General features: G+C 46.9%; 1 protein-coding gene across 1 annotated transcript in view; it reads left to right on the forward strand.

Moving 5' to 3' along the window:
- The first annotated feature begins 415 nt into the window (after positions 1-415).
- The window catches only part of LOC102425940 (endophilin-A3-like), a 46,933-nt gene continuing 22,210 nt past the window's right edge, over positions 416-25,138 (forward strand). The window contains exons 1-2 of the mRNA XM_023746469.1: positions 416-420; positions 23,331-23,391. Of these exons, the coding sequence (XP_023602237.1) occupies positions 416-420; positions 23,331-23,391 (66 nt within the window). The remainder of the gene's footprint in view (positions 421-23,330; positions 23,392-25,138) is intronic.

Here is a 25,138-nt window from a genome sequence, read left to right on the forward strand (position 1 = left end):
TTTCTTGAGGGTCTTACCAAATTTATCGGTGGTTTCTAGAAAATTCTTGAAAAACCTTAAAAGTGTGGTTTTGAACTCTATATCCAGTAGTTTGCTTTCCTCCATTTCTATCATTTGTGACCTATTTCTTTGTCTCCACATTTTTTTAAAATATATTTTATTGATTTTCTACAGAGAGGAAGGGAGAGAGATAGAGAGCTAGAAACATCGATGAGAGAGAAACATCGATTCAGCTGCCTCCTGCACATCTCCCACTGGGGATATGCCCGCAACCAAGGTACATGCCCTTGACCGGAATCGAACCTGGGACCTTTCAGTCCGCAGGCCGACGCTCTATCCACTGAGCCAAACCGGTTTCGGCTGTCTCCGCATTTTTTATGCTTCCCTGTGTTGATGGAGTGGCTTTGTGTGCTAGATGTGGTAAGTGGGTCAGCCTCCCCAATTACCGGAGGTGGATACTCTTGGTTCACCCCTTTGTGGGCTTTGTGCACCGTCTTGTTGTAATTAAGCCTTGATTGTTGACCCCCAGGCCAATTGGCTGTGAGAATCTGCTGTGTCTACTGTGGGAGAACTTCTGTGCTGAAGACACCCTTCTGGGGCAAGACTTGCTTCAGTGGGGCTTTCGTGCTCACTGAGTCTGCCCCCTGAGTGTGTCCCTTATGGATCTGAGGAGTTGTAATCTGGATGGTCCCACTCTGACCACTGGGTACACTGGCTCTTGGATCTCTAAGGAGGTGCTATTTAGCCTCTGCCTGAGGCCACCCAGCAGGAGCTACGAAGAGATCTGCAGATTCCTCTTCCTTGTTTGGGGTTTGGAGGTGCCCAGAGGAGGCCCAGTTGTGAAGCAATGCAAGCTGCTGTGGGGCCTTGGGCCTTCTCTTAGAAGTTCTGGGTCTTTCTGGCCCAGCTGCAGTTTGTTAGGTAATTTTCAGATTGCAAAGGGCCAGGGCATTCATATGCAAAAGCCTCTGGGCACAGCGTGGGTGGGACGGGGTCTCAGGGGATCAACAGGGCGGAGCAAACAGCTATGGCTGCTCCTCATTCCTGCCCTAAGAGGCCCCGAGTCTCAGTGTCCCAGTAATTGCTGCAAGTACCTCTGAGAGAAAGCCGCCCTCGAGTTCTGACCGATGCCAGACAGTCCAGTTTCTCCCTGTATGAGTCTGGGTCCCCAGCGACTCACTGGAACTGGAGTTCAGAGCAGTCGGGAGCTTGAGACTCCCTCCCGATTGAAAAAACAAAAAAAACGTGTCCTCAGCTGCCAGCCCTTTCCGCGTGCACCTCTGTACCTCTACACTTTACTTCCACACCTCCTCTGAGTCTCAGTGTGCTTTACTCTTTCCTTCTAGTTGTAGAATTTCCACGCAGCCAGCCTTCCTCTGGTTCTGGATGATGTCCGTTTTGTCTTTTAGTTGTATTTTTGAAGTGGTTTTGCGAGGCAGCAATTTCAGGTGTTTACCTATGCCGTCATCTTGGTTTCTCTTCAACTTCAGCTTTTTTCACCATCATCCTCACTGGGAGCACTCACCAGGGCAATGCAAAAGATGAGGAGACTTGGAAGCAGGTACTGATGTTAATTTAAATGAACAGGGAGCTGGAATACTCATAGTCCTGTACCCTTCCCAGTAAACATTCTTAACTTGTGGGTTTTCACCTTGACTGTAGTAGGGGAATCCAGGCAGCCAGGAATTTACCCATAGTCACACTCATAATTGGTGTTGAGTTTGCCGCCCATGACATCTTCCCAAACTCCTTTTTTGGATGTTCACTCCTTTGAATCTTAAAAGTGATGGTTTTGGGCAGCTTGGGCACAAAATCCATCTCGAGGAGAAAGCAAACCTTCCTGGCTGACTACCATTGTCATTTCCTACAAGTGCCCACTCCTCTTCTTTGCCCTTGCACAGCCCACAAGAGGTGGGCACCATATGGTCACCTTAATGAAGCCCATCAAGTATATGAGGTTCTGCTGCTGACCCCATGAGGTTGGCTGCAGCTCTGTGATGTGCTTTGACCTATGAAATGTGGTGGGAGTGAAGCCTGTCACCACTAACAAGACTCTGGAACCATTGAGATAGGACACCCTCTCTGCCCATCTCTGATAATGTCAACAGGTACCTACATGGTGGCTCTTCCTTTATCCTGGTCTCAGGAGAACCAGGTTGGACATGTGGTATGAACAACACAGATCCCTTTACGCTAAGCCACTAAAGCAGTGGTTCTCAACCTTCCTAATGCCGCAACCCTTTAATACAGTTCCTCATGTTGTGGTGACCCCCAACCATAAAATTATTTTCGTTGCTACTTTATGTCTAATTTTGCTACTGTTATGAATCATAATGTAAATATCTGATATGCAGGATGTATTTTCATTGTTACAAGTTGAACATAATTAAAGCATAGTGATTCATCACTGAGACAATATGTAATTATGTATGTGTTTTCCAATGGTCTTAGGCGACCCTTGTGAATGGGTTGTGCGAACCCTGTGAATGGGTCATTCGACCCCCAAAGGGGTCGCGATCCACAGGTTGAGAACTGCTGCACTAAAGCTTTGGGGCTGTAACATCTAGCCAATCCTAATGGTTATGAAGTACCAACTCTACTCTCTAGGAGGCAGCAGAGCCTAACATTAATTAAAAGACAGACCTCTGTTAGAGACACATGGGTTTGACTTCCAGTCCTGCCTTTTATTTACTCTACAATCAGGCAATCTACATTGAGTCTCTGAGCCTGGATTTCCTCTCTATGAGATAGAGGTTTAAACCATCTCAGGTTGACACATCACCTGGTTGCCTCTTGTATGCACCCTAACCAGTGCTTGTGAGGAACTCTGTAATGGAGGTACATACACTTTACCGGAGTCAACCCGCAACCCTTCAGTCCTAGGGCTGACACTCTATCCACTGAGCCAAACCAGGGAGGGCTAAAATGTACACTTTTTAAACATGCCTTTTTGATGTTTCCATTCATGCCTGCATTCCTGAAACCAAGTTCCTCCTGCCCTTTTCAGTGCTTCTTTCTTGGGATATAAAATAACTGGTGCAAGGACACATTCTACCTTTGAAATAGCTTATTTGAAATCTATCCATATGAGAAAAATACTTATGAAACCTCATGAATCCTATTCCAGTCTTCCATCATTATCTACCATGATAGTTGTTCTTGTATCTATTTATCCATAGGTACATTAGTGGGTTACTTAACATAAAGTACCCGATATGTCAGGCTGTGCCCAGATAGCCCAGTTGGACAGAGCATCATCTAAATAACGCCAAGATTGCAGGTTCCATCTGCAGTCAGGGCACATGCAAGAACATTTCTGACCTACCCAGGAAAGCCCAATCTAATCCACTGTAGAAAATTACAGGGACAACAAATTAATGTGTCTATCTCTCTAAAATCAATATACATGTTTTATTCACCCAGTCAGTCCACACACATTTGAACAGCAGCACAGTTCAGGGACCCCATGGTGTCCCGCAGCCAGGGTCCTCATGAAGGTCAAGCATGCGACGATCCAAAGAACAGCATGGGAGTTGCCCCTGTTGTCAGTGTGGAGGGTGGGGAATCCAACCTGAGCTTCACAGTCACCCCCAGGGGATGATGACATCTGTGCTCCCTGAGACTAAGAGGCTGGGAGTAGATCTGGGTCTCTGCCCCAGCCAGGGTTTGAGGTTGGGCTGTTTCAGAATTCAAGTGGTTGAGGAGCTCATATTCCTCTCAGGTGTCAAGGCTGTGAGCAGCAGTGGCAGCTGGGCACATGGGTATGGGCAGGAAAAAGCCCAGGGCAGTTGCCAAGGAGAGTTGGTGCTGGGCCATGTGAGTGGCACTGAGGCCCTCTCTAGTCCCAGTTCAGGCTGGTGTCCTCTCTGTTCCTTGGGGCCATGGTTAGTGGGAAGTGGAACATACATTACCAGGGTAGTCATGACCTGGGGGTCAGCATGTCCTTCAAGAAAACTTGTGACCCAGGAAGGGCCAACCTAGTCCACTGTAATGAAGTGCTGCAGCCATTGACCTGCCCAGGGAGGGAGAGGAGCTGTCTCTTCAGAGGCTGATTCCCTATCTGCCCAGCACGATGTGCTGCAGGCTGCTGAAACTCATGGTCCTCTCTGGGATGCAAGTGTCTTAAAGTTTAGCCACTAAAAGTTGTAGATATTTATCAATCTAAGGAAACAAAATCGTCCTCTTCTTTCCTTCTTGGGTAAACATCCACCATGGCCTGGCCAGTGTAGCTTAAAGGTAAGAGTGTCAGCCTACACTCATGAAGGGTGGAGAATTGAATTCCTGGTCAAAGGCAAGTACCTGGGTTCAAGGTTTAATCCCTGGAAACTATTGTGGACTCATGTGTGTGAAATCCAGTTGAGGTGTGTCTCTTACTTCCGAGACACTCTCTCTCTCTCTCTCTCTCTCTCTCTCTCTCTCTCTCTCTCGCTCTCTCTCTCTCTCTCTCTCTCCATCCCCACTCTTCCACTCTGAATAAAAATCAATGGAAAAATATCCTCCTGTGAGGATTATGAAAAACAAAAATAGAACCATCCACCACCGCTACCCTGACAAGGGGCTTCTGCCTGCACAGCCCACCCCTCCTTATGCGCTCTTGCCTTTTCCTGGGATGTTCCCACTGCAGCTTGGACAAGCTTGGTTTTTCCCAGGAGTTGGTAGAGAGAAGCCCCAGGCAAGGTCCTGGGAGGGACTTGGGTTCTGTGTCTTCCTGAGAGGGGCTGGCCAGGGCTCTTCCATCTCTATCCAGAGGTCTCTCCAGCCTGCTCCTCCCCATCCCCCAGGCACCCTACTCACTGCAACTGCACCTACTTCTGTGTTCGGGAGAAGCCCACACCCCCGTTCACCTTTGTAAAGTCCTGCCTCTGGACAGCACAGTCACACCCGTGAAGTTTTGGTATTGTTTGAGTCTCTGTTTTTGCATTTGGGGGGTAATTTTTCCATTTTGATTTTATTAAAGACTAGAGGCCCAGTGCCCGAAATCTGTGCACATGGTGGGGGGGGGGGTGTCCCTCAGCCCAGCCTGCACCCTCACCAATCTGAGACCCCTCAGCAGAAGTGGGGCCCACTGCCTGTGGGATCAGGCATTAACCAGTAGTCGGACATCCCTCTCACAATCCGGGACTTCTGGCTCCCAGCTGCTCGCCTGCCTTCCAGCCTGACACCCCCTAACCACTCCCCTGCCAGCCCAATTGCCTCCAACTGCCCTCCCCTGCTGGCCCGATCACCCCCAACTGCCCTCCCCTGTTGTGAAATCTTTTCTGCATGAAGTCAAGAACTCAAACACTATAGGCCAAGCTGAGGCAGACCAGCTCCAGGCTGGTTTCTGTTCCCAAAAAGATATGCCTGGGACATCCTGTATAAAGACAGAACTAGGCATGATTTTGCTTACAAGACTTGGAAGAAAACGTGATGGCCCACAATCATTTTGTTGTTGTTGAGTCAAATCACTCTTAACACTATTCATTTTTCAAATGTCTTTATTTTTTAGAGAGAAAGGGAAGGAAGAAACATCAGTGATGAGAGAGAATCATTGACTAGCTGCCTCCAGCATTCCCCCTACTGGGATGGAGCCCCCAACCTGGGTATGTGCCTTGACCTGGAATCGAACCATTGATATGTTGGTTGATGGGTACATGCCCAAACACTGAGCCCAACCAGCTGTACACACTATTATTTTTTCTAGAGGCCCAGTACAAATTAGTGCATGGGTGGGATCTGGCCAGCCCGGCCCCAGTCAGGGAGGATCGGGGCTGGGCCTGTCGGGAGGAGAAGTGGGAGGTTGATGGGCTGGCCTGCCTGGTTTAGGGCCTGATCAGGGCTCCTGATCAGGGCTGGGATGGCCAGGGAAGGGGCCGTGGGTGATTGGCCAGTGGGCCCTGTCCCCAATTCGTGTTGGGGGCCTATTGGGAATGGGGAAGCCATGGGGAGGGGCTGTGGGCAGTGGGGCTGCTGGCCCTGCCCCCAAATGGGGTTGGTGGGGGTTGCCTATCTGGGCCAGTCACCTGGGGGAGGGGCCATGGGTTGTTTGCTCTGCCCCTGATTAGGGTGGGTGGGGACGATCTGGATCATATCAATTGATGCAGACAAAGCATTAGACAAAATCCAACATCCTTTTTTGATAAAAACTCTCAGCAAAGTGGGAATAGAGGTAACATACCTCAACATAACCAAGGCCATATAAAACAAACCTACAGCCAACATCATACTCAATAGGCAAAAACTAAAACCATTTCCCCTAAGAATAGGAGTAAGACAGAATATCCGCCTTCGCACACTTGTGCAAAATAGTACTGGAATTACTGGCCATAGTGATCAAACAAGAAGAAGAAATAAAGGCATCCAAATTAGAAAGGAGGAAGTAAAACTCTCATTCGCAGATGACATAATATTGTACATAAAAAACCCTAAAGACTCAATTTAAAAACTAGATATAATAAATGAATTCAGAAACGTAGTAGGATACAAAATTAGCAACCAGGAGTCTATGGAATTTTTATACAACAATAGTGAACTCTCAGGAATAGAAACTAAAAAAACAATCCCATTTACCATTGCAACAACCAAAAAATTAAGATAGTTAGGAATAGACTTAACCAAGGAGTTAAAAGACCTGTGCTTTAAAAACCAGAGGACATGGAAAATAGAGATAGAGGAAGTTATAAACAAGTGTTCAAGGATTTGTAGAATCAACATAATTAAAATGTTGCTACTACCCCAAGCAATCTACAGATTCAATGCCTTTCCTATTAAAATACCAAAGGCATATTTCACAGACCTAGAACAAACACTCCAAAAAATTTACATGGAACCAAGAAAGACCACAAATGGCTGCAGCAATCTTGAGAAAGAACAAAATTGGAAGAATCACAATAGCAGTTATCAAGTTATACTACAAAGCCACTGTAATCAAAACAGCCTGGTACTGCCACAAGAACAGGCATGTTTTTCAATGGAACAGAATAGAGAACCCAGAAATTGACCCCAGCCACTGTGCTCAATTAATTTTTGACAAGGGAGGCAAGAGCATAAAATTTAGAAAAGATAGTCTGTTAAATAAATGGTGTTGGGGAAATTGGACAGGTACATACAAAAAAATTGAACTGGACTACCAACTTACAACATACACAAGAAAAAAACTCAAAATGAATAAAAGTCTTAAATGTAAGACATGAAACCAAAAAAAGTCCTAGAATAAACCATAGGCCCTAAAATCTCAGACATTTCTCATAGCAGTATGTTTATTAATACATCTCCTATGACAATGGAAACTAAGGAAAAATAAACAAGTGGGACTACATGAAAATAAAAAGCTTCTCCATGCAAAAGAAATCATCCTCGAAACAAGAGAGCCCATTACATGGGAGAACATATTTGTCAACAATACATCTGATAAGGGGTTAATCTCCAAAATATACAGGTAACTCATACAAGTTAACAAAAGGAGCACAAACAATCCAATTAACAAATGGGCAAATGACTTAGACACTTGTCCAAAGTGGACATACAGAAAGCCGAGAGACATATGAAAAAATGCTCAAAGTCACTAATCATCTGAGTCATGCAAATCACAATGACAATGAGGTATCATGTCACACCTGTCAGAACAGCTACCATCAACAAACAACAAGTGGTGGTGAGGAAGTGGAGAAAAGGGAATCCTCATACACTGCTGTTGGGAATCCAGACTGGTGCAGCCACTGTGGAAACAAGTATGGAGTTTCTTCAAACAACTAAAAATGGAACTCCCATTAAAATATCCCAAGAAATCAACAACACCAATCAGAAAGAATATATGTAACCCTATGTTCATAGCAGAACAATTTACAATAACTAAGATTTGGAAACAGCCCAAATGCCCATCAGCCGATGAGTAGATTAGAAAACGATGGTACATCTACACAACAGAATATTACGCTACTGTGAAAAAGAAAGAACTCTTACCATTGGCAACAGCATGGATGGATCTGGAGAACCTTATGCTAAGTGAAATAAGCCAGTTGGAGAAAGGTAAGTATCACATAATCTCACTCATATGTGGTCTCTAATGAACAACATAAACTGATGAACAAAAATAGACCCAGAGACATAGAAGCATTGAACAGACTATCAAACCTCAGAGGGAAGGCAGGGGAGAGGGGAGGGGGAAGAGATCAATCAATGAACTCATAGGTGTACAGTATATTCATAACCCATGGATACAGACAACACGTTGGTGAGGGCCTGGTTGGGAGAGGGGGGAGCAGGCTGGAAGAGGTTAATGGGGGAAAAGGTGTACCTATGAAATACTTTCAACAATAAAGATTTTAAAAATAATAAAATAAGAAATAAAGAGATTTAGTATTAAGCATGTTATTTCAAAAATTAAGAACTGTCAACACATTAAAACTTTTAGGGCCCTCTGGGTGTGGTGTGTGTTGTGGGATGGGAAGGGGAGCAGGGTCTGAGGGGGATGCATTTGAACTTGAGGGGTTAGAGGGTGTGAATATGCTGACTTTTCTCCAAGGTAGTAAAGGTGATCTTCCTATTTAAGAAAAAGAAATTTCAACAGGTTATTTGATGATAGTACTAGTCTAGAATTTAATATACAATGAATAGAAGAAATCAAACCACCAAGAAAAGATTTTTAAAGAATTGTCCCAGTGGTTGAGCGTTGACCTATGAACCAGGAGATCACGGTTCAATTCCTGGTGAGGCCACATGCCCTGGTTGCGGGCTGGATCCCCAATGTGGGGCCTGCAGGAGGTAGCTGATCCAAGATTCTCTCTCATCATTGATGTTTCTATTTCTCCCTTCCTCTCTGAAATCAATAAACATATATTTTTAAAAAATAATTGTGCCACATAACATTTGGATCAAAGAGGAAATGGAAACTGCGATGACAATTTAATTACGAAATAATCAGGAGAAGTACATTATATAATGGAAACAAGGTATGAAATCAAAACTGTACTAGGGGTAAATGTATAGTTTTAGATGCGACTATTATAAAACATAGGAGAAAAAAAGTAAATCACACATTGAAATGAAGAGGTTAAGGACTCCCCATATAAACATTACTGAGTGCCTAATTGATTTGGCTCAGTGGATAGAGAGTTGGCTTGGGGTTGGAGGGTCCCAGGTTCAATTCCGGTCAACGGCATGTACCTTGGTTGCGTGCACATCCCCAGTAAGGGGTGTGCAAGAAGCAGCTGATCGATGTTTCTCTCTCATCGATGTTTCTAACTTTCTATCCCTCTCTCTTCCTCTCTGTAAGAAAAAAATCAATAAAATATATTTTTAAAAAACAACACATTACTGAGCATTTTGTTGCTGCTGGTTTTAGATAATATTTTTTTTTAATCCTCACCCAAGTATATTTTTCCATTGATTTTTACAGAGAGTGAGAGAGGGAAAGACAGAAATATCGATGTGAGGCCCAGGCGGGGGAGGACCCTGCAACTGAGGTACATGCCCTTGACCAGAATTGAACTTGGGACCCTTCAGTCTGCAGGCCGACGCTCTGACCACTAAGCCAATCCGGCTAGGGCTTAGGTTCTTTTTAAAAATCACCACTAATGCCCGTGTTATGGGCTCAGTACCCAGTAGGGGGCATGCAGGAGGCAGCTGATCAATGATTCCCTCTCATTGTTTCTCCCTCTCCCTTCCTCTCTGAAATCAATAATAAAATATTTCTTTATTTGTTTATTTATTTATTTTAAATCACTGCTACTTTGACAAAGGAAAAAAAAGACTGACAATTCCTAAACTTTGAAAATGATGAGAATGTGATGTAGAATTTACACTTGATTAAATGAAGAGATAAATCATCGAAATTAGCTGAAGAGGGAAATGTGAATGAATATACTATCAACCATGAAGAAAGGCCAAAAAATTACAAAATCACCTTCTCGCCCTGGCTGGTTTTGCTCAGTGGATAGAGCATTGGCTGCAGACCGAAGGTTCCATTCTGGTCAAGGACATATACCAGGGTTACAGGCTCAATCCCCAGTGGGGGCCATGCAAGAGGCTGCCCATCCATGCTTATCTCTCATCATTGATATTTCTATCTCTCCCTCTCCCTTCCTCTCTGAAATCAAAATCAATAAGAATATATTTAAACTAGAGGCCCTGTGCACGACACTCATGCACTGGAGGCGGGGGGAGGGGGCAGGGGAAAGCATCCCTCAGCCTGACCTGTGTCTTTTTAAAAAAATATATTTCATTGATTTTTTTACAGAGCGGAAGGGAGAGAGATAGAGAGTTAGAAACATCAATGAGAGAGCAACATCGACCAGCCGCCTCCCCCCCCCCCCCCACTGGGGATGTGCCTGCAACCAAGGTACATGCCCTTGACTGGAACCTAACCCAGAACCCCTCAGTCTGCAGGCCGACGCTCTATCCACTGAGCCAAACCGGTTACGGCCCGACCTGTGTCTTCATCACAGTCTGGGACCCCTCGGGGGATGTCCGCCTGCTGGCTTTGGCCTGCTCTCCGCAGGGAACTGGTGTAAGCTGGCAGTCAGACAACCCTCAAAGGGTCTTTAGTGCTGCTGTGGAGGCAGGAGAGGCTCTCTCCACTGCCACTGTTCTAGCCAGCCGTGGGCTCGGCTTCTGGCTGAGTGGCACTCCCCCTGTGGGAGAGCACTGACCACCAGGGGGAAGCTCCAGTGTTGAGTGTCTTCCCCCTGGTGGTCAGTGCACATCATAGCAACCGGTCGTTTCCCTGTGCGGTCTATTTGCATATTAGGGTTTTATTATATAGGATAAAAATAAAATCCTATATAATAAAATACTAATATGCGAATTTTGTTGGATCATCCAGTTGGCAATTCAACCACTCAAAGTGTAATATGCTAATTATATGCTAAGGCTGCTCAACCGCTCACTATGATGTGCACTGACCACCAGGGGCAGTCAGCCGGTCAACCAGTTCTTATGATGTGCATTGACCCCCAGGGGGAAGATGCTCTAACTGGTAGGTTAGCTTGCTGCTGGGGTCCAGCCAATCGGGACTGAGTGAGATAGGCCGGACATGCCCTGGAGCCCTCCTGCATCCCTCCCCGGCCACAATCATGCACCTGTGGGGTCCCTCGACTTAGTCTGTGCTCTCTCCCAATTCAGGCTGAGGCCTCCCCCTCTCCCCGCCAGAGTGCATGAATTTCATGCACTGGACCTCTAGTCTCAAATATGTAAATATATAACTAACCACCCCCTTCCCAAAGGGTAGAGAGTCGGATTGGTTTAGGGCAGTGGTTCTCAACCTTCCTAATGCCAAAACCCTTTAATACAGTTCCTCATGTTGTGGTGTTCTCCAATTTCATAGTTACAAATTGAACATAATTAAAGCATAGTGATTAATCACAAAAACAATATGTGATTATATATGTGTTTTCTGATGGTCTTAGGTGACCCCTGTGAAAGGGTCGTTTGACCCCCAAAGGGGTCGAGATCCACAGGTTGAGAACCGCTGGTTTAGGGGGATGTTTCTTCAAACCTGTGCTATTTAAACAACTCTCGGACACGGAGAAAAAAGACAGATGGGCTGGTTCCAAGCAGCCCTGCCCAGGACAAGGGGGGCTGTGTCCCAGTCCTGACCCAGCTGCCATTGAGGGGAGAGGGTGGCTACTCACCCAGTCAGGCCACAGCACTTAGCCAAGCCATACTGATTCACCTTCGAAATAGCTGCCTTCATCCCCTTAGCTAAACTGACCCATTTTCTCCCATCTCAGAGGAAGAATGCTCCTGTCCAACCCCCCTCTAAGAAAATGAGGGGACACTGGGGCACAGGGAGGGATGGTTCCCAGCCCAATCCTCACTTGGATGAAGTTAGGGATAAAGCAGCTGGGAGCTAAGGCAAAGGAGAGGCTGGGTGACTTCTGTCCTGGAGAAAACAGGACTCCAGGGGTGGGCGCCAGGGAACAGGGGGCCCTTGGCCATCCAAATGGATATGCTGAGGGCCCAGAAAGAGTTCTTTGTTTGAGGTCTAGGCTGGAGGGGGAGGTGTTTCTTTGTGAAGTGGGTGGTAGGTCTTGGGAGCCCTCAGGGCCTTTTGAGGTCAGATGCCTCCAAGATGCTGACCTGCTGGGCTCGGCTTGGACACAGGCTCAACCAGGTTGCTCCAGGCCCCTCCGTGGCTGGCCTGGGCCATGGACTCGGAGACTTCTGGTCCCTGTGCAAAATGACACTGTCAGCGACACACTGAGGGAGCTGGGTCTCCCGTCTGGTGACTTATCCAGGGGACTGAGTGGGCTCTTGATGGCTCCTTGGAAATAGTTGCTTTTCTTTTTTTCTTTTTGTTAATCCTCAACCGTGGATCTTTTCCCATTGATTTTTAGAGAGAGTGGAAGGGATGGAGAGGAAACAGAGAGAAACATGGATATCAGAGAATCACATTGATTGGTTGCCTCAGGCACACACCCGGACTGGGGCCGGGGAACCTGCAACCAGTTACATGCCCTTCACCCTAATCGAACCGGGACCTTTCAGTCCGCAGGCCGACGCTCTATCCACTGAGACACACCAGCGAGGAGATGGTGAAGTATGGTACCTATTTGCTTTGTTTAACAATGGACAGGTTATTTTGATTTTCTGAATTATATAAATCATCCCATTCGATTGAATGCCTTATTGATTGTAACGTGACTATCCTATTGATTGTGATCTTACTGGTTATCGAAGCACATTCTTCTGTACCTGGGAAACAGGACAGCAGAATTATCCTAAATTGTTTTAGTGGCCACAGATAATGCGTTCCAGTTGACTCAGTGGTCCCAAGACCAGGACAGCGCAATTACTCTAAATTGCCTCGATGGTTCTAGATAATGAGTTCCTGGCAACCCAGTGGTCTCAAGACCTGAGGGCTCTAGATAAGGTGTTTCTGTCAATTCAGTGACCCCGAGACCCAAAACTGTAATTAACATGCTTAATTCTGCTTCTGTAAACTGCTTTTTTGGAAACCAGGTTCCTCATTCCAAACCTTGAGATGTAATCAATACCTTTGTGATCTTTGCCTATATAAGTCTGGTTTTGCCACCATCTTATGACTATGAGATTTGGGAAATGGCCCCTCATAGTCCCGGATTGCAATAAATGTGACTCTTGAATTCGACTTCTTGAGGCGTCCTTCTGTGATTCTCGGGGTACATTACAACAATGGTTGCTCTCAATGCAGGTGACAGTGGGCTCAGCACTCCAAGGAGGCGAGCGAGATATTGACCAGACAAAGACGCAGTAACCCGAACTCCAGGCAGATGGCGCCCAGAGCACCGCCTGGGGACAGAAGGAACCACCCCGCAGCCCATGGGCCTCTTCCTCCCAAGGCGGGTCCCTGGGTCTCTTTGTTCCCCTTACAGGAGCCTCTCGGAGCGTCCCTTCCCCAATTGCGCCAGAGGGGGGCACTGTTGCCTGTGAGTGAAACCAGGTTAAGTCCCCGAAGCGCGGATAAGTGCTGCCTGTCTCCCCACCCACAGCCATCACACAGCCAGCGCACCTCAGCCTGCGGGCAACCTGAAGCGTAGTGTGGCCCCGCATCCCCCACCTCGGACCTTGTCCCAGGGTCCAACTTCTTCGGCAGCTCTTCCCGCCACTGGGCGTCCTCCTGGCCTCCACGTAACAATGTAGCTGGGGCGGTGCCAGCGGCCTCATTTCCATACGAGGAGGCTCGGCCAATGAGCAGGGCGGGGGCTTGGGAACGCGCTGTTAACCATCAGCCCGCCCACGCAGGTGCCAGAGTGACCGCGGCCCTGGAGGCGGGCGCGGCGGAGCCTAGCGCCGGGGGACCGGCCCTGGCGCCCGTTCCCCCGGCGCTGCGCGTCCGCGAGTCCCGGCCCAGCTTAACGCCGAGGCAGTTCCCGGCGCCTCCGTTAGGGTTGTCGGTGGGGAGGCTGATGAAGCAGTTACTCCAAGCCAGCCAGGTGGGGGCGCGGAGCGGGGCGCGGGAAAGTGGGGGGCTGGGTCCCCGACGCTCCGGGACCCCTGGGGCTCCAGATCTGCCCGCCTACGAGTGCGCGGGGGTGGAGTCAGGGTCTCGGGGCTGAGAACGTGGCGGGTCGCAGGGTCTCAGCGCGGAGAGGGGGGCGACCGGGGACCCCGCTCGTGCCTCTCCCCCCTTCCCACGCGCTGGGAGGAGGACGCAGGGAGTGCGGGGTCCCTGCCTCGGGCCCGGGGATTCCCCGCGCGTGAGCCTAGCGATGGACCCGCTAGACTGCGCCTCCTCGGGCCAGGGTTCTCCTCCCCCTTGGTTTCTCCAGGTCGCCCCGGCCTGGCCCCCAGGTGGGGGGACACCTAGACGGGTGAGTCAATAGTGTTAGACACACCCCCACGCACGCGCAGAGGATAACAGACAACACCACGGGGGCGTCCTGGAAACTTCCCGGAGGAGGAGGCGACGTCTTGGTCGTGGGAGAATGAAATAGGAGGAGCAATTGGGGGTTGGGGGTTGGGGGCTGGGAGGAAAGGAGGAAGGGCGTTCTGTGCTGAGGAAGCAGGAAAACTGGTCTGGAGGCGTGAGATGTGTGTGTGTGTGTGTGTGTGTGTGTGTGTGTGTGTGTGTGTACGTACGTTGGTGTGTGTGGAGAAGCCAGTTTGTATTCCAATCCTGCAGCTTCTTCCCGCCACGGCAGGGCTCTCCCTGTAAAACCTGTCATATCCCTGCACCCCTGGGCCTGCACTCCGGCTCCCCCTCCCCACCGCCCCCCAATGTTGCGAGAAGCAGGTGAGGGACAGCCTTTGGAATACACATTCCTGAGGTCTCACCCTGCGCCTTCCACACATTGGCTCCTGAAAAGCTGCTGGGATGAGCGGGTTCTCTTCTTGTTGCCTCAGTCCCAGGCCTAGGCTCTCTGCCCTCCATCTCTCCCCTTCTCTGGATGCTGCCTGGGCGATGTCGGGGTTCCTGCTGGGAGCCCTGGGGGATAGGAGTGCCCTTCTGGGAGATAGTCCTCCAGGAGGATCAGATGGGGAGGGGAGATGGACTCCCTGCTGATCCTGGGCGCTCTGAGGGGTCTCTGGGGGCAGGCGCATCTCCTGACCTGGGATACAGTCTGCGAGGCCAAGGCAGGGGCTACAGACCTTTTGGCCTTTCCAGCCTAAATGGAGATTTAAAAATATAAGTGCAGCCCTCGCTGGTTTTGCTCAGTAGATAGAGCGACAGCCTGCAGACTGAAGGGTCCTGGATTCCATTCCTGGCCAGGACACATGCCTGGGTGCTGGATCCCCAGTGTGGAGCCAGCAGGAGGCATCTGATTCATGATTCTCTTTCATCACTGATATTTCTCTCTCTCCCTCTCCCTTCCTCTCTGAAATCAATAAAAATATTTTTTTTTAAAAAAAGAATGTTAGGTCTAAGTATCCAAGTGCCAAGATCCAGAAACTCTGCCTCACAGCCTTGTTCTTCCTCCTGCCTCCTGCTGGAAGGCCTTTCCCTCCAGGCTGCCCTTTAAAGGCCCTTCTTCCTTAATGCAGGTGGTCTGCAGGTGAACAGTGACGCTGAGATGAGTTAGGCAAGCAGGATTGAGCTAAGAGAAGCAGAGGGCTACTGCTCGCTCAGGCGTGTAGCAAAACTTCCAAGGCTCTCATGGCTTTTATTTGGGGAGTACAGCAAATAACAATGGAGTACAGCAAGTGACAATGGTAAACAGGCATGCCTATGAGATCATTTGAGCTAAGTTATACATTAAACTATTAATTTCCTATGTTATACAAAGACCCTTTCCACCTGCAGCAGTGTACCCTCCCTTGAACTTTCCATGCCCTCATGGACTATTTATCACCTCAAGGAAAGTTCTGCCTCTGAACAATAAGTCTTGCTTGCAAGACTTTGTTCTGATGTGGCCCGTTTGCAGGCCCCCGCCTTTTCTTGGCAGAACATCCTCTTCTAGTTAACTTCTTTCCACTTGTCCAGCTACATTTCCCCCCTTTTAGTTTTGCTGCAGGTTTAAATCATGACAGAGAAGATAGCAAAGCTGTTTCATTATAAGGTACAGAGGTGACACATAAACCAGTATGGTTCCAATCACACTTTAGCTGTATTCACCTTTGCAAACTAACAATTTGGTCCCCTAATAAAACTACTGATTGTTCAAGATTGGCTAATTGTTCATTGATTTCACTATCAATATGCCGTTGAGAATTCAATAACTGTTCTGAATCTTTATGCCAGTCTTGAACAAAAGTAGCAGTTTGGACTGATTGCTGTAATGCCACCCCAGCTGCTGCAGCTGTCGCTGTTATTGCAATTAACCCAAGAATTACAGCAATTAGCATGCCAATAAACCTTTTTGACCTCTTCAATATTCCTTCTGCAATGGCTTGGAGAGCTCCAGCTAGAGAACTTTCCTGCCATCGTCCATCCATCGGTACAGGTAACCATACTCCTGTTCTGGCTTGCAATAAATACAAGCTCTATCTACTGTGATTAAAGGTACAGAGTTATTTACACAAGTTAATAAGGTACAATTAAAACAAGATATTACCCCAGTAGTTTGATTCCATTGGACTGGTCCTTTCAAGGATTAGTGGTGTTTTTAGCCACACTCAACCAGGCTTTATAAACCAATTGCAAACAATGATCACCCAGTCCCAGGCACACAGGCATTCCGGTAACTCCTGTTGAATAGTTGTTCATTCTTGTTCCTTCTTCATCTGGTTTCAAAGGCCCACGATCATCAAAAGATCCAGGCATCCAATTAGAGTCATTAGTATATATTGGTACAGTTACATCTGTCCAAGATACCCCTCTCATTAACGGAGGATTCGGAATGTAGACCCAATAAGTATAGTTCAACCCTTTTACCTGGGTAGTGAGGATAGCCAGCATAGCCACAAATAATGTAGAGGGAGTACAGGGCCTTCCATGGGCAGTCACAAGACGCTCCCCTTCCTGGCATAGGCGCTTCACCTGTCTCCATGTAGGTGGAGGGGTGTTTCGCATGCGAGGCAATGGCACTCGAATTGTTTGTCCTCTCTGGATGGTTAGCTGCGCAAACTGGTCTTCCAGTCCCGCTTCATCACACTTCCTCTTGCTCACCATGCCTTAACTTGATTCTTTTATCAGGAATCCAGAACTTCTTAGTTCCTGTGGAAACATAAGCATAGCCTCGACCCCACCTTAAAACGGTAGCCGGGCACCATTGATTAGTAGTAACATCTTGGTACATGATAGGTTGTTCTACCGGGACCTCCTTTTTACGTCCTCAATGTATTTCAGCAGCTGACACTGCATCTATATTCAAATTTAAAAAATTTAAAGTAAATAGAACTCTTAATAATATTCCTCGCGGAGTCTGGCCTAATACCAGCTCCTTTCCCCCTTTTTGTTTTTGCAGCGTTTCCTTAAGGGTGCGATTCTGCCGTTCAATAATTGCTTGACCTGTACTGTTTCCAGGAATTCCTGTAATATGTTTAATATTAAACTGTTGGAAAAAATGTTGACACTTACCTGATAAATATGCCGAGCCATTATCAGTTTTAATGGCTCCAGGTTTGCCTATTACAGCAAAGGCTTCTAGTAAATGGGTTATAACAGTATCTGCTTTCTCAGAGGACATCGCCGATGCCCACGAGAAATGAGAATGAGTTTCAATAGAATGAGAATAAGTTTTAATAGAAGAAATTTAAGCTTGCCAAATTCTGGCACCTGAGTAACATCCATTTGCCAAAGGGCATTAACAGTTTCTCCTTGTGGATTAACCCCCATGGGTAAGCGAGCAGTGTGGAATGGCTGACAGTGAGCATGTCTGTAAAATATTTCTAGCCTGTCTCCAAATGATATGATGCTTTTCTTTTAATGCTCTAGCATTGGAATGATACATATTATGCTCTCTTTGAGCGGAGGTTACTGTACCAACCAATTGATTAATGTTAGTATTCCCAGCAGATAAAGGTCCAGGTAGTAAAGAGTGAGCATGAATGTGTGTTATATAGATAGGATCATGACGGAGGCATAAAAGCATTTGAAGCTGTAGAAATAGTTCATGCAAGTCAGACCCACCCTCAAAGATAGTAGCCGTTTCAATGTGTTGTACAGTAAACTTCGTATATTGAGAGTCAGTGATAATGTTAAGAGATATAGAGTCTTTATCTTGTAGTAACATAACAACTGCAAATAATTCTGCCTTTTGTACTGATTGGTAAGGAGATTGCACTACTTTATTTTCTTAAAATTACTGTATCCAGCCATTCCTTGTTTGTTTGCATCAGTAAAATAAGTTTCTGCTCCTGATAGGGGGGTAGGATAAATTATTTTCGGTAATATCCATTGAGTTCTTTTTTTTTTTTTTTTTTTAAATAGATTTTATTGATTTTTTACAGAGAGGAAGGGAGAAGGATAGAGAGTTAGAAACATCGATGAGAGAGAACCACCGATCAGCTGCCTCCTGCACACCTCCTACTGGGGATGTGCCTGCAACCAAGGTACATGCCCTTGACCGGAATCGAACCTGGGACCCTTCAGTCTGCAGGCCGACGCTCTATCCACTGAGCCAAACCAGTTAGGGCGAGTTCTTTTTTTAAAAATATATTTTATTGATTTTTTACAGAGAGGAAGGGAGAGAGATAGAGAGTTAGAAACATCGATGAGAGAGAAACATTGATCAGCTGCCTCCTGCACACCTCCTACTGGGGATGTGCCTGCAACCAAGGTACATGCCCTTGACCGGAATCGAACCTGGGACCCTTCAGTTCGCAGGCCGACGCTCTATCCACTGAGCCAAACCGGTTACGGCTTGAGTTCTTTTTAAAAACTGAATTCTTTCCCTGACCAGTTTTTTACTGGATTTATGAGGTAAAAATACCCATACAATTATGTTAGTATCCTGCATAAGAATTCCTGTTGGAGAATATGTGGTATGAATAATTACAACCTTAAGATTTTGTAATGATTGAATACGATCTATCTGTCCTGCTTGAATTTGTTGCTCAATTAATTGTAATTCGGCTTCTGCCTCAGGAGTCAATTGCCTAGGACTATTGAGATCTGAAGACCCTTCTAATGTCCGGAATAGATTAGTTAACTGATAGGTAGGGATGCCAATAGATGGTCGAAGCCAATTTATATCCCCCAACAGTTTCTGAAAATCATTCAAGGTGTTAAGACTATCCCATCTAATCTGAACTTTTGGAGGTTGAATAATGCTTGCTGAAATTTTCTGTCCTAGATATAACCAGGGCTCTGTTTGCTGAATTTTTTCCTCTGCTATTTGGAGTCCATACTCTAAATAACTTTCTAGCCTCCTGTAACAAATGCCTGTAAAGGTTGGTGAACATAAGCTTGACACATAGTAGGACTATTTAACATACCCTGGGGGAGGACTCGCTATTGATATCTCTGATTAGGTTGGCTGTTATTTAATGAAGGGACCGTAAAAGCAAATTTGTCACAATCCTGAGGTTGTAAAGGGATTGTATAAAAACAGTCTTTTAAATCAATAATTATCAGATGCCAATTTTTTTAAAATACATTTTATTGATTTTTTACAGAGAGGAAGGGAGAGGGATAGAGAGCCAGAAACATTGATGAGAGAGAAACATGGATCAGCTGCCTCCTTCACACCCCCCACTGGGGATGTGCCCACAACCAAGGCACATGCCCTTGACCGGAATCGAACCTGGGACCCTTGAGTCCACAGGCCGACGCTCTACCCACTGAGCCAAACCGGTTACGGCCAGATGCCAATTTTTAGGAATTAATGCTGGATTTGTAATTCCAGGTTGTAAAGGTCCCATAGGCTCAATAATCTCATTAATCTGTCTTAAATCAGTAAGCATTCTCCATTTACCTGATTTTTTTTTTATATATATAACAAAGACAGGGGAATTTCATGGACTAGAGCTAGTTTCTATATGCCCTAATTGTATCTGTTCTTTAATAATGATTTGAAGTGCTTCTAACTTCTCTCTTGTTAGGGGCCACTGCTCTACCCATACTGGTTTAGTTGTTTTCCATTTTAATGGTAGGGCAAAGCTCTTTGTAGTGGCCCCCTTTATAAATTTTGATCCTGAACATTGGTGCCAGCACCAGCTTGAAAAATCATTTGTCTATGGCCTTTCTGTAAAGAAGGTATAGTAATTGTAGCCCCCATTGTTGTAAAAGATCTCTTCCCCACAAAGATAGTGCAATGGAGGCGACATATGGCTGTATTTGGCCCTTTTGTCCTTCAGGCCCCTGACGTTCAAGTACATTAGAGCTTTGTAAAATCTCAGTGAGGGTCCCTAAACCTGTAAAGGTTGCATTTACCTTGTGTACCGGCCAAGATTGAGGCCAGTGCAAAATAGAAATTATAGTCACATCAGCCCCAGAATCCACCAGGCTGATAATTTTTATTCCCTCCAGGAACATTACTGTAAGTTGAGGTCTTTGGTCTCCTAAAACTGTATGCCAAAAAACCTTTTTTCCCGTGCTACCAAATCCCCCAGTTCACTTAACTGGTGCTGTATGCCCTATTTGTTTATAGGGAAGTAATAATAACTGTGCCATTTTTTCTCCAGCCTTTATATGTACAATATCAGAAGCAGACATCATAACTAATATTTCTCCTTCGTAATCTGCATTAATAACTCCGGGATGAACTTGTAAACCTTTAGTCGTTAGACTACTTCTTCCCAGTAGCAATTCTACTGTTTCCTTAGGTAAAGGTCCATAAACCCCGGTGGGTATTTCTGTACCCCATCTCCAGGAGAAATAGTAAAATCATTAAGAGCTGGAATGTCTACTGCGGCACTTTGAGCGGTAGCATGAAATAAGTCAGAGACCTTCATTTTATTTTTCCCTTCTTTCTGCTCGTATTGTTTTTCTCCAGGCCCCGAGCTGAGCCCGGAGTCTAGTTTCCCGACTGCACGGGTGTTAATGGGTTGCCGTCTTTATCTTTAACAGACAGGCATTCATTAGCCTAATGTTGTCCCCTTTTACATCTAGGGCATAATCCGGGAGCACTTTTGGCTTTCCCTTGTGAGACTTTTGCCTCCCCACAATCCTTTTTTATATGTCCCATTCTCCCACATCCATAGCATTTAACAGGACGGGGAATGGCAGTTTTTAATGCTTAAAATGATTGGACCGGGGTGCTGGCCTCCTCCATTTTTGACCAAGCCTTTAAGCAACAAGCTTTAATCTGTGCAATAACAGCATCCTCTAACAGCACCTGTTGCTGTAAGCTAATATGTGCCCCAGTTCCTGTTAACTGGTCAAAATTAGGTCCAGGAGGATTTTGTTGGGCGTTAATCAACACCACTCTCCTGGCTTCTTCCCACCACCAGGATTTAAATTGCAGATATTTCCCTGGGGCTAATACTGCCTTAGCTATAGCATCCCAATCATATGGAATTAATTTATAATTTGAAGCCAGAGCTTATATTATTCCTACTGTATATGGGGCATTAGCCCCATAATTAGCAACTGACTCTTTTTTAACAGTTTATCACTCTTAACTCTACATGTTGATGAGTTAACTCTACGTACCCTTGAGGGTTTTGAGCTTGAGCAGCTCTTTGTGTCCTCAGGAGGGGGTGGAGGCTCAGCCACTAACGCCTGATTAAAGGCTAGTGCCCTTTTACTTTCACTTTTTGGCGGCGGTGCAGCCAACTCCTGAGGACTTTTATTCTTGTTCTTTTCCTTAACTTAAGGCGAGTGTAAAAATCACCATCTGTCTCCATTGTTATTTGCTGTACTTGGGGAGTACAGCAAATAACAATGGAGTACAGCAAGTGACAATGGTAAACAGGCATGCCTATGAGATCATCTGAGCTAAGTTATACATTAAACTATTGATTTCCTATGTTATACAAAGACCCTTTCCACCTGCAGCAGTGTACCCTCCCTGGCTTTCCATGCCCTCTTGGACTATTTATCACCTCAAGGAAATTCTGCCTCTGAACAATAAATCTTGGGTGCAAGACTTTGTTCTGATGTGGCCCGCTTGCAGGCCCCCGCCTTTTCTTGGCAGAACGTCCTCTTCTAGTTAACTTCATTCCACTTGACCAGCTACACTTAACAAACCAGTTCAGATGCCCCGCCTCCTGGGAGCCAGGCCCCAGGTGATCCCACCCCCACCTCGCAGGTTCTCAGAATCCCCCCTGGGAGTCCCCAAAATGCCCATCGCGGGGGATGTTTGCAATAGTATGAATCCAAGACTAGTCTCTTCCATTGTTTTCATTGTCCCTCCTTGTACTTTACTTGAATGTCTTTATAGCAACTCTGATGGAACTCTGGCTTCGGGGATGACAAGGGTCCCTTTTATTTGTTTTATTTTTGGTTGGATTTTGTTTGATTTTGTTGGTGTGTTGTTTTTTTAATGTACTTTTATTGATTTCAGAGAGGAAGGGAGAGGGAGATAGAGAGAAACATCAATGATGACAGAGAACCATGGATCAGCTTCCTCCTCCACGCCCCACACGGGGGATGGAGCCCCCAACCTGGGCATGTGCCCTGACCGGGAATGGAACCGTGATCTCCTGGTTCCTAGGTCGGCCCTCAACCAGTGAGCCACACCAGATGGGCAATCTATTTGTTTTTGTTTCTACTGGAGCCCCTTCCATTTGTTTTCACCTATAGTAGGAGCATCATAAACATCTGTTGAGTGAGTGATATTGTGTACCTTAATATGTCCTCAGATATGGTTACTCCTTCCAGTAATTTTCTTAAAGGACTGAGTCCAAAAGAAATCCAACAGGCCTGGCTAGAGTGGCTCAGTGGTTGAATGTGGACTGTTGAACCAAGAGGTCTGGGTTCAATTCCTGGTCAGGGCACATGCCCAGGTTGGGGGCTCCATCCCTTCCTGAAGGAGGAAGCTGATTCATGGTTCTCTCTCATCATTGATATTTCTCTCTCCCTCTCACTTCCTCTCTGAAGCCAATAAAAATACATTTAAAAAACAACAAACGAAAAAAACAGGCTGAATCTGAGAGTATTGTGTGTGTGTGTGTGTGTGTGTGTGTGTGTATGTATGAGAGAGAGAGAGAGAATTTGCATCAAATACTTTGATCACAAGTCATTGTATATTATAACTAGAGGCCTGGTGCACAACATTTGTGCCCTGGGGGGGCGGTAGGGGGCCTTGAGCCTGGCCTGCGTCCTCTCTCAGCCCAGGACCCCTCACTCCTTACCGCCCGCCTGCAGTGGAGGCGGGAGAGGCTCCCGCCACCGCCACTGTGTTCGCCAGCTGTGAGCCTGGCTTCTGGCTGAGCAGCACTCCCCCTGTGGGAGTGTACTGACCACCAGGGGGCAGTTCCTGCGTTGAGCATCTGCCCCCTGATGGTCAGTGAGCATCATAGTGACTGGTTGTTCCACCCTTTGGTTGATTTGCATATTAGCCTTTTATTATATAGGATTATTTGTCTTTATTTCTGCAGCTAATTAGGGAAAAAATAAATGGCATTGAAGGCACGAAACTAGATGACCACTTTCTTGACCTGGAAAAGGTAAGAGCATTTTAATGTCAATTGTGTGAAGAATGTGTCTCATCACATTATCTCACTCCTATGTGGAGTCTAAGTAACAAAATAAACTGATGATCAGAGTGGATGCAGAGACATGGAAGCATGGAACAGAGTGTGGAACCTCGGAGGCAGGGCAGGGGAGGGTGGGTGGTGGGAGGTAATCAACCAAGGATCTTGTGTGCGTCTTTGCATGGCCCAGGGACACAGACAATGGGGTGGGGAGGGCCAGGGGCGGGGGGCAGTGGCGAGCTGGAGGAGGGCAATGGGGGAAAAAGTGACATATTTTAATATTTTCACAATTAATAATTCTTTTTAAAAAAGATAGATAATCGGGGGGGAAACTTTTTTAAAAAGAAACAAATTTGACTGTAGTTGTGAGATAGACACACCAATACTGTGAAGAGAGTGGAGTCTAGGATGCTCACGCACAGGAGTGGATGACAACTCTTGATTATGAAGGAGCCTGGATACGGCTTGCTGGTTTCCTCTAGTGGACAAAACTCAGAATGCTCGAAAGATGGGATATATATATATATATATACACACACACACACACACACACATACTTTGGCAGTATATATATATTATATTGTAAAATATATATATATATATATATATATATATATATATTTTTTTTTACAATATATATATACACACATACACACACATATATATATACTAGAGGCCCGGTGCACGAAAATTTGTGCACTCGGGTGGGGGTCCCTCAGCCCGGCCTGTGCCCTCTTGCAGTCTGGGACCCCTCAGGGGATAACCACCTGCTGGCTTAGGCCTGCTCCCCGGGGGATTGGGCCTAAGCTGGCAGTCAGACATCCCTCTGGCAGCCCGACAGCCCTGGGGGGATGCCCACTTGCCAGCAGGGAGCAGGCCTAAGCTGCAGTCGGACATCGTTAGCACTGCTGAGGAGGCGGGAAAGGCTCCCACCACCACCGCTGTACTGGCAGCCATCAGCCTAGCTTATGACTGAGCAGAGCTCCCCCTGTGGGAGCGCACTGACCACCAGAGGGCAGCTCCTGCATTGAGCGTCTGCCCCCTGGTGGTCAGTGTGTGTCATAGCGACCAGTCATTCCCAGTGGTTCTGCTGTTAGTGGTTCAATGTGCATATTACCCTTTTATTATACAGGATAGAGGCCTGGTGCATGGGTGGGGGCCGGCTGGTTTGCCCTGAAGGGTGTCCCGGATCAGGGTGGGGGCCATTTTCAGACTGGCCACACCCACTTCAGGGTGGGGGTCCCCACTGGAGTGTCTGGCAAGCCTGGGTGAGGTGCTGAGGGCCATTTTCAGGCTGGCCATACCCCCTTCAGAGAGGGGGGTCCTACTAAGGTGCCTGACCAGCCTGGGTGAGTAGCTGATGGCTGTTTGCAGGATGGCCAAGCCCCCCAGTGGGGACCCTCTCCCCATGGGGGTGTGGCCAGCCTGGGTAAGGGGCTGATGGCTGTTTGCAGGCTGGCCACAGCCCCTTCAGGGTGGGGGTTCCTGCTGGGGTGCCTGGCCAGCCTGGATGAGGGGCTGATGGCAGGCTGTCCACAGCCCCTTCAGGTTAGGGATTCCCCCAGGATGCCTGGCCAGCCTGGGTGAGGGGCTGATGGCTGTTTTCAGGCTGGCCACAGCCCCTTCAGTGTGGGGGTCCCACTGGGTTCCTGGCCAGCCTGGGTAAGGGCTATGGCTGTTTGCAGGCTGGCACAGCCCCTTCAGGTGGGGGGGTCTGCTG

This window comes from Myotis lucifugus, unplaced genomic scaffold (genome assembly GCF_000147115.1).
Source record: "Myotis lucifugus unplaced genomic scaffold, Myoluc2.0 scaffold_683, whole genome shotgun sequence".
NCBI lineage: Eukaryota > Metazoa > Chordata > Mammalia > Chiroptera > Vespertilionidae > Myotis > Myotis lucifugus.